Genomic DNA, 12,761 nt, shown 5'->3' with positions numbered 1-12,761 from the left:
ACCATCTGCATTTTAAAAAGGGATGTATGAAGAAAAATCATAAGGAACTGATAATAGTCTTAGCCTGGTGTAGGTCATGCTGTTCAAGACTTGGAAATTCCCATTAAATATCTTTATGTTAAAATTCTTACTGCAGGAAATAGATGAAACCTACAGTTGATCTGCCTCGTGACAGTTCTATTAAAGGACTGTGCTATATATATATTTCTCAAGAAAGCTTCAGGAGCAGTGCAGAAGTTGTTCCTTTTGCTTGAATGATTTTTTTCAGGAAGGTACAAGAGGCCTTTAAGTGGCTGATGGCTGTGTGAGGAGACTCCCAGACAGAGATGCCCAAACCTCCTGTACTTGTGGGAATTGTGCATGTACTGTCATTTCTTGATCAACCATAAAATATACTTTTAAATTATTAATTCTGGTCTGCTGTAAGTTTTACTTTACTGGATTTTTTTTTTTTTTAATGTAGAAGGAGGTGTTAAAAGTTCAGTTGCAGAATTTTTAGCAAAACCCCACAGCACTGATTTTAATTACCAGATCCATGAAAGTACAGGCTGGTGTCACTTTAGTGAACCTCTCTAATTAGGAGCATAGGATTTGCCATCAGAGATCAGGCCAGTGGTTTACCGAGTCTGTGAGCATCCTGCCTGCAGCAGTGCCCACACCAGCTGGCTCTGATAGAAGTAGCATCCCCCCTCCCTCCTTCCCCAACAAGGCATAAGGTCAGTGGGAAGTGAAGAAGCAGAATTTTCCTCTTGTATCATGCAGGGAATCATTCTTCATGCCAAAGACAGTGAATTGGTAACTGGGGTCTTGGCCAGCCTGTCTGTACGTGGCCTTTAGGGATAAAATTACTAATTTTTTAATGTAGTGCTAAGCTAAACTTAGGTACAGAAGTTTGCTCCTTCCCATTAGGAGGGGTATTTCTTAATTATTTATAAATATACAAGTACATTTCACTGAAAAGGTCTTTGTGACACAGACTGTAGTGGAGAAGGGGGAACTAAAATTTTTTCTATAACATCTGCGCTCTAGAGCTTTTTTCCTATATTCCCTTAGTCTGCATCATAGCTGGGGACACTGCCCTTCTCTGCCCCTTTAAATCTGATCTAGTGCCAAATGTGTAGCTTTAACTATTGCCAATTTTCTTCTATCTAATTGGCATATAGATCATGATGCAGAAAGCACTCCCAGCCTTTTAAATGGAAGGAGGAGGAACTAAGCTGGAAGCAGGGTCAGCATTGACAATTTAATCTAATTTAGAAAGTTATCAGTCAGTAGAAGATTCAGTTAGATTTGTATCTGTGAAACAGATGGCCAACTGCAAGACCATTAGATTAGGTTTGTTATGTGTGTGGAAATTAATTCAGCACTTTATTTTTTTGTTTGGGGAAGGAAAAATAGAAACAACTTGTGTTGTAAATGCTTAGCAGGAACAATTTATAAAGATGACCTTATTTCCTGTAAAATATGGCAAACCCCTTGTGGTCCCAGCTATGCAGAAAGCTTTTTGCTGTAGCCTGATTTCTGGGCTGTGTGGCAGTATAGTGAATGACATAACAAACCCAAAAATGCTTCCACCTATGCATAAATGGTTGTTGGTATATTCAAATGCAAGAATTTTACTTCCAAGATCTCATTAACAAAACATTTAGGGCCAGACACCTGTGCGGGCTGCATCCCCCCATCTTTATGTTGATGCAAATATATATATGAATATTTCATTTTTCCCTACTGAAAAGTGAGGACCAGATTTTAAAAATGCTGGAGAGATGGCAGTCGTTAAGTTTTTAAAAAGTATCTGAAATTTTCTGAAGGATTGTTTATTTTGGTGGCTAGGAGGAAGATGAGCTCTTGGGATAATGTGGCTCTAATGGGAGATGCTGTATCCTTCTGAGATTCTTAGTCTTTTTGTACATCTTTGGGATGGAGTCTTTGCCACACACATTAATGCTCAGCTGTCACAAAATATTTTTCACTATCTTAAAATGCAGCTTAAAATAAGAACAGGCCTTCCAAAAGTAGGTCACACCTAAGATTTGTCTAGCCAACTGTCCCATTTCTGACAGTGCCCAAGAGCAGGAGGAGCATTAGAAATAGAAATATGGGTAGAATATACAAAAAGTCTTTGGAAAGGGAATTGGCTCCTTCTCATTCTTACTCTTACCATCAATAAGCTTTAGAAATAATGGAATTAATATGTAATTCTTTAACTACCAACTTCGTTATTCCTGTTCAGAAGAGTTAAATGTGAGCTCAGCAACTGAGACTTGAGTACGTGCTTGAAAAAATAATATGGTCAAGTCCTTGCTCAAGTTTGGGTCTTGTTTCCTCCTTTCTTCGTTCCTCCCATCTCCAGATTCTGCACTGATCTTGCTTGGCAGATGAATAGGTTGTTGGCCTTCGTAACTCAGTTGCAGTGATTTCTCATCCATGTGTTGGTTGCCTGTTGCTTTATGTCGTTCCAAGTGTCGGAGAGCGCTGCCTATCGCCAGCTTCTGGCAGCTTCAGAGGCATTGCCTCTCGTGAAAAGCCTTGGACACTGAACTGAATTACATTTTACAGAGTGAGGAGGGTAGTGCCGATGACTTAATCTTTTTTCAGTGGCATTAGACACTCTGTTCGTGGGAGAGGAGGATGTTTGGCTGGTGACTTCAGTGTTGATATGGACTGAGCCTACCCAGTCCCTGGATTTAAAGTCTCACTTTTGTCCATCAAGCACTGAGCAGACCCAAAAGGGAATGTTGGCTGGTCCTTCTTGGCTAAAAGAGGGCTAGGGTTTGGTGTGAGACCAAGGCCAATTTCTGTAATTCCCTAATCCCCACAGCAAACTGATTTTGTTAAAAATTAAGAAAAGTTTTTGCAATGTTTCCTGGCCTCGCTGTTTGGATCAGATAACTTTCATCTCCGTTCACTGCTAGCATTTGAAAGGGTTTAGTATCATGTGCCTTAGAAACCAATTTTACTTTTACTTGGAGTTGCTTCACAGCTGTGAATGTTGTTTTGATGAATTAATCCTCTAAGCAATCAAGAGAAAATGGAATAGACGAGTGAGTTTGTGCTTAAAATGCTACATGGCAAATCAAGTTCCATTTCCAGCCTTCTTCAGATTATTATCTTTTGGAATCTTTTTCTTGCCCTTTGTTTCTCAGAGTCCAATCCAGCAGTGATAGTTCATCTGTTTTGATCCCTCCTGCGGCCATGGCTTTCTGCCCAGAGGAGATGATACTGCAAACACACAGATTTGTGACCCCAGGTGAAAAATACCAATGAAATTACAGCAGCTGTTTGGAACAGTCTCTCATACCTTTTCCAAAGAGAGAAAATGAGTCTGTCTTTATTAGAGAAGTTTAGAAGACTTGCTTACTGTCACAAGCCAAGTGTGCCAAGGCTACATGGTGGTTTGGGAACTGATCCCATTGAGTGTTGGGTGCTTATAGCAGAAGCTCTAAGGCTGTTGTAGCAGCCTGGAGTTGGATCCTTCTCCCGTCTTCAGTGGTCAGGAAACTTCAGTGGTGGGGGAAACACGTGCAAACTTCCCCACTTCTCACACTCAGCCTGGTGCAGTAGCAGAGCTCCCAGCACAGTCCTGAGCACATCAGAGCCTCGGTCCTCTGAGCTGTTTGGGTAAAGCAGCTACTTCGTGTCACAGTGCATCGTGTTCTCCTCAAACTCCATCAAAGCCCCACTCGTCCTCCCCCTCCCCAAAACAAACACCCACCTCTGCCAGGGTGAGGGGGCTTTGCTGGGGGGAGAGCTGATGTGGAGACACTGTGGCTCCCAGGCTATTTGCTTTTCATGGAGCAGTTGAAAGAGCCGCACGGATTTGACTCTGGCAGGAGTGTGCCTTTTGAAAAATCAACAGTGAAAATGTCAGGCATCTATCCTTCAGCTTGGCAACAGGGGAGGTGAAGCAGCCTTTGCTTCTCACCTTGGCAACATCGGCTGTGTTATTTCTTTTTAATATAAAGAATTCCAGCCAAGCATCTTACAAGTGCCAATTCTCTGTATTTTTAAGGCATGCTAGCAACAGTGGTCAGACCATGGAATTAGGGCTGACTTGCACATGGTGGGGTCCTGCCAGAGGGCAGGCAGCCCTTGCTGCACCAGGCTATGTGTGTCCATTCCAGGTCTCATTCAGCCTGATGCTTTTTAGCTTGCGTTTGTGAGACAAAACGTTCAAATACTGTGAATGCTCCAAAGTTATAAAAAGGGTGTACCTGGAGTTTTTTGTCGTGCAGAGTGTTGGGTTTCCTTTCAGAGCATAAATTTCCATAGATGTTAGGAGCATTTACATGAAGAGAGTTGTCTCTATAATAGGTGGAAAGTCTCCTGATTGTGTAAAAAGCCCCAAACAACCCAAAACAACAACAAAACAAAATAGACAAAACCCCAACAATTTCTTTAATCATTCTTTTAATGCCTACGGTGTCCAACACAAAAGACCTGCTGAACTTTATTCTTGCTGTAAATAGCTTTGATAAAATAAAATATACTTATCCTGTTTGAAATTGATGCCAAACATTGGAACTCTGTTAGAGACAGTAGTAAGAGAAGGGAGCAGTGGGGGTGTAAGGGAAGAGCTGCAGGAGGAGTGGGAGTTGTGAAGTGTGACTGTGTCAGAAATCTGAGCACTGTGCATGCGTGTCTTCAGCTAAAATTAACCACCCAAGCTTCACATGCCAGCATATATATAATCATTTAACTGTGGACCCCTTGAGAAGGAAGAGCAAGCTGGACTCAAGCAGAATATATTCACATTAAATATGCCAATAAGTAGTATGACCTTCCAGGTCCCTGTTCGTTGGAGAAGTAAATTTTCCTGTGACCATTATAAAACAGTAAGCAGCTCTTGGCTCCTCGATCATGGCACTGGTGCTGTTGAACAGTAACTAACTTCAGCCTTAGAAGTGTTGGGTTTGTTTTGGTTTTTTTTCCCTTTCTTCTGCAGCTTCTTAGGATCTTCTGTGGTTTCTCTTCGGAGTAGATATGTATCACCTTTCCAGATAAGCCCTTTTCTGTCGCTGTTTGTGCGTGGTAGTAGATGTAAATGGGTTTGTTTTGTGTATGAGAACTGTGATATGTGAAAATAACTTGCTGTGCACTTCAGGTGACTTTTTAGAAAACACTGGAAAAAAATAGTGCATTTGTTGCTTTTGTTCTCTGAGGTAGATTATAATTTGTTGGCGTGAGATCAATTCAGTTGTTTCACTGTGGCCAAATGTGACTTGGAATGGGTTTTGCTGATCAGCTCAGCAAACTAAACTGTTTCACTTTGGGATATGTGAAGGAATCGGTGCAGGTGTGAATGCAATCTCATTCAGGACTTCATGGGGTTTTTTTTGCAAGGGGGAACAAGAGAGCAGCCACCTGCTTGGCGGGGTGTGTGGCTCCAGCTTGACAGGGGTTTCTATATGGCCAGCGTGGATAATGGGAGCATTGAGAGCGCAGTGTGCCGGATGCCAGCACAATCACTGTCCTTGCTTCACCTTCGAGGCTGGTGCAGAGCAAAATGCTGCTCTGGTGAGGAATATTGAGCCCTCTGTGTAGGCAGCACCTGTCAGTAACAGGGTTTAGAAACTTTACAACGGGGCGGGGGGAAAAAAAGGAATTCTCTCTCTTCTCCTCTTTTATATTAAATATAGTAAAATATTCAGTAGGGTAAGAGTAGGAAAGGTGCCAGCTGGGCAATTGAAAGCATGATGACTGTTTAGTATCCATCAAAGATTTGCTCTAAACAAACTCAGTGCCTGCTCTGAAGTGTGGACAGTCCAAGGCTCTATTCCTGGAAAGGTTGCAAGCCTCTTAAAATTGACACGTATGCTTGGCTCTGTGTGCTGTGAGCCAGCCCATTGCTTTTGAATAGTAGTCATATGCATGAGAAAAGCCCTCCTCAGTTGGGAATAAGGCTTTAAAGAGAGAGAAAGAAATAGTCCCAGTGGTGTTTAAATTACCCATTTCTCTATTTAACTTTCAAAGGCTAATTAATGTACACAAGTGTCCAGTAAAATGTAATATTCAGAAGAATATCCCCCACCAACTGGATAATAATTCAAAGCAGTTGCAACAAACACTTGCACATCTGAGTAGAATAAATAATTTAGTTGAGTTGCCTTAAGAAATGAAAAAAAGAACCAGAGTTACCTCTGTTTCCCCAGAAATGTGGGAACCAAATGGGAGTTACAGATGGTTATAGCTCAGTTCTCAGTAGTTGATGATAATTCAGAAGTTCCAGCCCTTTAGGTAATTGAGAGTACTGGCATCACATTAGACGTTAATTAGTAGGTATATGTGCATGTGTGTGTGACAGCTGTTTTTAGGGGATTGCAAATCATAGAACCAGAGCGTGGTTTGGGTTGGAAGGGACCTTAAAGATTATCTCATTCCAACCCCCTGCCATGGGCAGGGGCACCCACCTTCCTCTAGACCAGGTTGCTCAAAGCCCCATGCAACCTGGCCTGTTCTCTGTACAGTGACATTCCAGGAAGGTAATTTTGCTGTCTCACCTGCCCGCTGGAAGGAATCCACCTGCAATTCAGCCCATCACTGCCTCAGTCTTGGAGTTTCTGGTGGTTTCCTCCCTTTATTTGCTGGCTTTGGTGCCAAGGTGCTTGGTAGGATTGAGTAGACAAAGCTCCAGGCTCCCATCCTGGCTGTCAGGATGTTTCCAGTGTCTTGGAGTAGAGAGAAGTGATTCACTGCTTGCCTCCTTTCCTTCTGAGCTGGGATTACTGGGGGCTCAAGGGCACCCCTAAGGACCATGTATATTTGCTTTGGCTTCTACTGTCCACATACCCTCAGCTGTATCCTTAAAGAGAAGGAGCAGACAGAACTCTTTGCTCAAAGCCCACTAATACCTTTAAATTATCACAGAGACATGTGGGCACACGTTATCTGTCCTCTGGCCTGCTTTTTAAGCCTTTGTTTTGTTTTGTTTTGCAAGAACTTGTATTGGGGGGAAAAAACTGTGAAGCAGTCTTTTTGGATAGCAGTGCAAAGCTTCATTCATTCTGGAAGAGTCAGCACTGTCCTTGTAGTGGGATTTGTGTTATGGTACAGATGTACGATAGAGACTTCTGTAGGATTCAAGAAGCATGTAGGGGCAACTAAGGCCACAAATTATAAGAAATCTTTGAAAAAAGGTCTGTGACAAATGCTGTTAAACTTGATTTTTAATTTTTTTCACCATGTGCTTCCTTGTTGTCCTTTTGGCAGTAACTCAGTGAAATATTGTCAGGGCTATAATCTCTGTGCACTTTCAAAATAGCCATTATCCTTCCTGTGCTCCCTTGGAGCCAGAGATGCTTCAGAGGGATGAGTTCTTCAGCTAAACCTTTGGCTTTAGCTCTTTAGCTCTGGGCTTTGCAGTGTGGTATCTGTTAATGAGATCACTGTGTTGGACTGTGGCATGGATCAGCATGAGACTGCAATTAGTGTTACCAGTCAAAAATTGGGATTTCGTGACTCCACATGTGTAAGCCCCATGACATTGGGCAGCAGTGAGTATCTCGTGGGCTTTTCCAAAACCCCGTAGCGTTGTAAGGGCTGCAGGCATTCCCCTTTGGATCATCTCAGTATGGGATGGCTATTTTTAGGTCTTGGAGTGTTTTTTGTTTTCCCTGTGAACTTCAGCAGGCAGTGTGGTGTGGTTAGCAGCAGCACAGGCACTGCATTGTAGTGGCTCTTCTGGAATGGGAGTTCATCGATGTGACTAACCCTGCTATTCAATCATGAAGAAAGCCTTGCTCTGCTCTAATTATGCTCCATGATGTCAAAAAGATGTTCTTCAGCTGTTACCAAATTCATGAGAGCCTGATTCATGGTAATTATTCGGAGAAAACAATCGGAGTCTGATTAGTTCAGAACTGACATGGTAAGGGAAAAGGAAAGAAAGATTTGAAAATTTACTTGGGCGTTGATTATAATTAGATTTCTGTGTGTGTGTGGAAATGAGTAAAAGGAAGAGATTCAGGCATTTTTTCTACTTTAGTAGAAGAGAGACACTCTTTTCAAGTAGTTTCATGTGAATCCTTTCCTTTTCATGAGTGTATTTCAGAATGCTGACTCAGAGGCAAAAACATCAGGTAGTTTCCATTTAAAGGAGACCCTGGAGTGCATGATAATACCTGACACCTTAACCTAATTGCAGCCCCACAGATACACTGGGTCTCTAAAGGATCTTCCTGGATTCACTGCTCCCATGACTTTATTCATGGTCTGTATCCTGGTTTTGCTGGTCACTTCTGCTCCCCAGCCTTCTTCAAGTGCTTGGGGGTGGCTGTGTGGGCTTGAACAAACAACCAATTCTGCAAAAGGCACCTTTTGTACTGATGCAGTGTTCAGATACAGGGCAGGTGGGCTGAGGTGTGCTGGGCTGTGGTGGATGTGTTCTCTCAGTACACCCAGAAATGTTACAAGAGGCTTCGAGTGCCAGGAAATTTCAGGGGTCTCCTAGCTGGAAAGCAAGATTCCTCTCTCATCTGAAATGTGCTTTAAAGAAGTAGGTGTGAGGCTAAGAAAAGGGGAGTGGGGAGAAACCCCACTGAATTTCAAAATTCTTCAATCTTATTGATGGAAGACAGTGTTTAGGCCTTTTTCTTTACAGACAGCTTTCAAAATCTTTCGAATTTGGATTCTTTTTTTCTCCAGACCTCACTGTTTTTTGCACTACTTTTTAGTGTTTCAGCTGTGACTCATAATGTACTGAATATTTCCAAAATTGATACTTAACTGTAACACTCTTAATTCAAATCTGGTGGATCAAAGGGGGAGAGAAAAAGAGAGAAGAAAAAAGTCTTTCACATATGTTTTTAATTTGTTCCCAGATGATTGGATTCCTAAGATCATACACTACAGAGGAAAAAAAAGCTACCAAACAGCTGAGTCCACCTTTAACAAAAGCTGGGACTTAGACCCGAGTTAAACATTAGCCTGACTTGGACACAAAGACCTGCTTTTGGTGATAATGCCCAAGTCACCATGTTCACTGGAATTTTGTAGCTAGAGTAATGAAGTTGCCTCCAGTGATTTTCATACTGTGTGGAATCACTGAAAAGTTTTAAAAGCCTGTGCTGGTGTGTAGAATAAGGCAATATCTCTTGGGTTGTAGTGGGTTGAATATTTCTTATCACAAGATTTTTATATTTTAATTAGACTGGTAATTTTCACATGAATATTCAAATGTGACTTTGTACCCATTTGCTGAAAATACCTGAGGAGCACTCATAATGGATGTGCAGAGATAGGAAAATGGAAAGTTTCTCAGCAGTGTTTTCTTTTATTATTGTTTTTCCAATTATTTGCCTTGAACATTTGAAAACACTGTGTGCTTTGAAACGTATTTCATGTGTCTAGAAATAGCAGCCATTGTGCAATTATATTTTTTTTCACTTGTTTGTATGGAAAAGGAAAAGAAACATTAGAAATCTATTTGTGTAGTACATTACAAAGACTTGCAACAAACAGGTTTCGAAAACATCCTGGAAAGTTTCAATGATTTGCTTAATACATGCCATAAAAATCAGTGGTGACCGTGAGGAGCTACGACAATAAGCCTGGGTAATACTGCATCCCTAAGAATGCTTCAGAGCTTGTAAATATACAGCCCAGTCAGTTAAAAAATAATAATTTGCATGTTATGCATATTGCAAGATATTGTTGTTCAGTAACATTTTTAAGAGAAGCACAGGTTTATTATATCTGTGTTTTCCTGTGAAATGCTTTCCTCATCAACTAGTGGAATGAAATAATATTCCACACCCTTAAATACCCCAGAAACAAATATTACCTCCATACTGGTATGCATTTAATAATAAGCATAAAAACTTTGCTTGTAGTTCTGATACCAAACACAGGCTGACTTCAGCACCCAAAGTGGGGTTTACAAGAATAATTTGCTGTCAGAGGGAGTTTCTTTATGTGTTATCATAGGGAGTGAATCAGACAGCAGGTATTTGGGGTTTTTCAAGCTGTCTCCTTTACCAGGAGGATTTAAGGGAGTCGAGGGATTTCTTTGATGCAGTTCTGTTTATTTCCAGGGTATGAATGTAAGATCTGGTGTTCCTGGGTGCAACAGGAATTAGGGCAGTAGGAAGCAGGTACAGGATAGCAGTTTTGCAATGCCAGCCACGCATTCTGATGCTGTTAATTTGACTTAAAAATCAATCCTAACTAGCTCTCAAGGTCTTGCTGTTGCTGTTATTTCAGGCTCTGCCAGGAGAGGTCTGCTCCTGTTTTTACTCTAGGGCTGATCCAAGGATTTGTCTGACTGCATGATCATCTGCATCATGGAAATGATCCAGGATGGAACTGATGCATCAAAGTATAACTTTAAATTTTCTGAAAGTCCTTCAGTGATAAATTAGGACATTCATCACAGCCCTCCCATTAAAGGAAATGTGGTTATTGTGTTTGATAAGTTCCTTGTCAGCTGAATTGCAGGGATGGCGTGGGGGGGGTGGACCCTTGCACTTGCAAAGTAAATAGTTTGCAACCTGTTTCCTCATATGTCTTCACTCCTAGATAAGAAAGCTAAAACCATGTGGCAGAAAAGTAGGTTAAGTCAATCCTAGTTCCTTGAAGTCGTTGAATCTTTTAAAGTGTTTTCCTGTTACGGAAAACGTTTTCTTGTAAAAGGAGCTAAGGAACACAATGTCTGGTTTGTGCAGCGTGGGTTTTTTGCCCCTTTTATTGGTCAGCTGGGGAAATCACTCATGTACTCAGCCTTTATTTCATTGAGATGTTTTTCAGCTCTCTGGGGCTTTTTTGTCACGGAGGTGTTCCAGTGTGTTTTTCTGTTCAAGTCCATGACTCTGTTGGTGTAGGAAGTGCACATCCTGCTTCTGTGAAGGGGAAAGTAAAGGATAAATGGTGGAAAAGAGGGGCATATCTGTCAGATATTAAGTGATTTGTTCATGGCTGCTACCAGTTGTGTTTTACAGGTTTTAAAAAAAATACGAATGAAGACTTTGTAACAAAAGTAGCTCTAGTCAAAACCTCTGTTCTTCTTTTTATCACATTAACATTGAAGCAGCAAGTGCAAGAGGAGTGTGAAATTACAATCCGTGTATTATATCCAGGTTCCTCTGTCTTGTGGCAAATACTTGCCCCCTAGACTTGGCAGTTGGCTTTTGATTGCCATGAAGGAGGACATCCTCACCACATTGGAAATGCAAGGCTTGAGATGCTTCTGAAACGAGTAGCTGTGGGTCAGTAATTTAGAGGATCTGCGCTGACCAGCCCTGGGGCCCCCAGGGTAAGAAGGATGTGGATCTACTGGAGCAAGTGCAGAAGAGGTCCATGAAGATGATCAGAGGGCTGCAGCACCTCTCCTAAAGCTGGAGTTGTTCAACCTGGAGAGCTACCCCTCTCCTTGGGCTCTTGTCTTTCCATCTATCAGTAGCTGTGAAGGAAAGCAGTATTTCCTGGGCAGTGCACAGGGAGGGCTTTCCCTGGGCTTCTGGACACTGGATGCTCTTGTTCCCTCTGGGACAGTGACTCACACACTGGTGTTGAGACATTCGTCATTCCCAGAGGGGCTTTTTGGGTCTGTGGAGGGTTGGGATGGCTCATGCTCTAGAAAGCATGTTGAATCTACACCTGCTTACTGATAGACTGGACTGGGGTGAATGTGTTTCCAATATTCTAGACACTCTTGAGGGTAGGGGTGAACATTAATATTTAGATATTTAAAAGGGTAAAACCCTGATATTTATTGTTTTTACCCTATTTCTTTGGAACATAATAGGTAATTTTAAAGAAATCTTAATTTTGAATATTGTCCTATGTAAAGAATACTGTTATTTAATTCATAAGCAGAATTTCCAATGAAGCAATTTAGCTTCTTTTTGATAACCTAGCATGAAAAATTTTTATAAGTTTTCTGGCGAACTTGAATAAGTCGTGCTGGCATATGATGGGCAGTACTTAGTGCAAATTAAAGAGAGATTTTTGGCTGCTTGTTGTGCTTAGTTTTCAGGTAATACATTGTGAAATAAATCTCAACAGCTGGAAGTTTTCATAACAGATTAAAAGCAATTTAATAGGCCTATTTAACCTGTGAGATGGAATTTGTTAGAATTGTTGGATATTTAGGACCTTTAAAGGTTTCTTTGGTAATACAATAAAGGAGTTTCCTCACAATGAAGCTGCTGTATGGCTAATACCTACCGGAAGTGTTTTTGGGAGAAGAGCCTTTAAAATTTTCTCAGTAACAGCCATGAAGAAAAAATGTCAAAGGGAAAATACAAAAAAAAGTGCTTGGGTGGAAATTGAAATCCCTTGAATTCCACTGCTGCTGTGGAATATTCCGTGGACCTCCTGATGGTCCATTCAAGCTGTAACATGTTCAGGAGTTTGCTATCAACTGCCATGAGCTTTGATGTCAGGTTGCTGAATAGAAAAATCCATACTGCAGTAAGCTGAACACTTGATCTGCACAAGGCCGTGAATTTTAATGCTGTTGACTTGTTTCAAAGAGGGAAGAAAAAAGCAGTGATCTGAAATCAGCCTTTCGGTACCAAGATAAACAAAGAATTCTCATTTTTCAGGTTGTGTTATGAGTAACAGTTTATTTTTGTTTGTCTGTCTCCTAACAGATTTATACAGATTGGGCTAATCATTACCTAGCAAAATCTGGTCACAAGAGATTGATAAAGGATCTACAGCAAGATGTGACTGATGGAGTCCTGCTAGCTGAAATAATCCAGGTTGTAGGTGAGTGACTTTCTGTGTTTGTGCCAAGTATCCACCAGCTCGCTCAGACAATC

The 12,761-nt window shown here is 41.4% G+C and overlaps 1 protein-coding gene across 11 annotated transcripts in view; it reads left to right on the top strand.

Annotated features, from left to right (window-relative positions):
• NAV2 (neuron navigator 2) overlaps positions 1-12,761 on the top strand; it is a 366,621-nt gene that overhangs the window by 207,841 nt on the left and 146,019 nt on the right. For all 11 annotated transcript variants that reach the window (XM_048306045.1, XM_048306044.1, XM_048306043.1 and 8 more), the window contains exon 2: positions 12,591-12,708. In XM_048306045.1, coding sequence (XP_048162002.1) covers positions 12,591-12,708 — 118 coding nt within the window. The remainder of the gene's footprint in view (positions 1-12,590; positions 12,709-12,761) is intronic.

The sequence above is a fragment of the Corvus hawaiiensis genome, chromosome 6 (assembly GCF_020740725.1).
Source record: "Corvus hawaiiensis isolate bCorHaw1 chromosome 6, bCorHaw1.pri.cur, whole genome shotgun sequence".
Classification (NCBI taxonomy): domain Eukaryota; kingdom Metazoa; phylum Chordata; class Aves; order Passeriformes; family Corvidae; genus Corvus; species Corvus hawaiiensis.
This window is presented reverse-complemented; position numbering and strand designations above follow the sequence as displayed.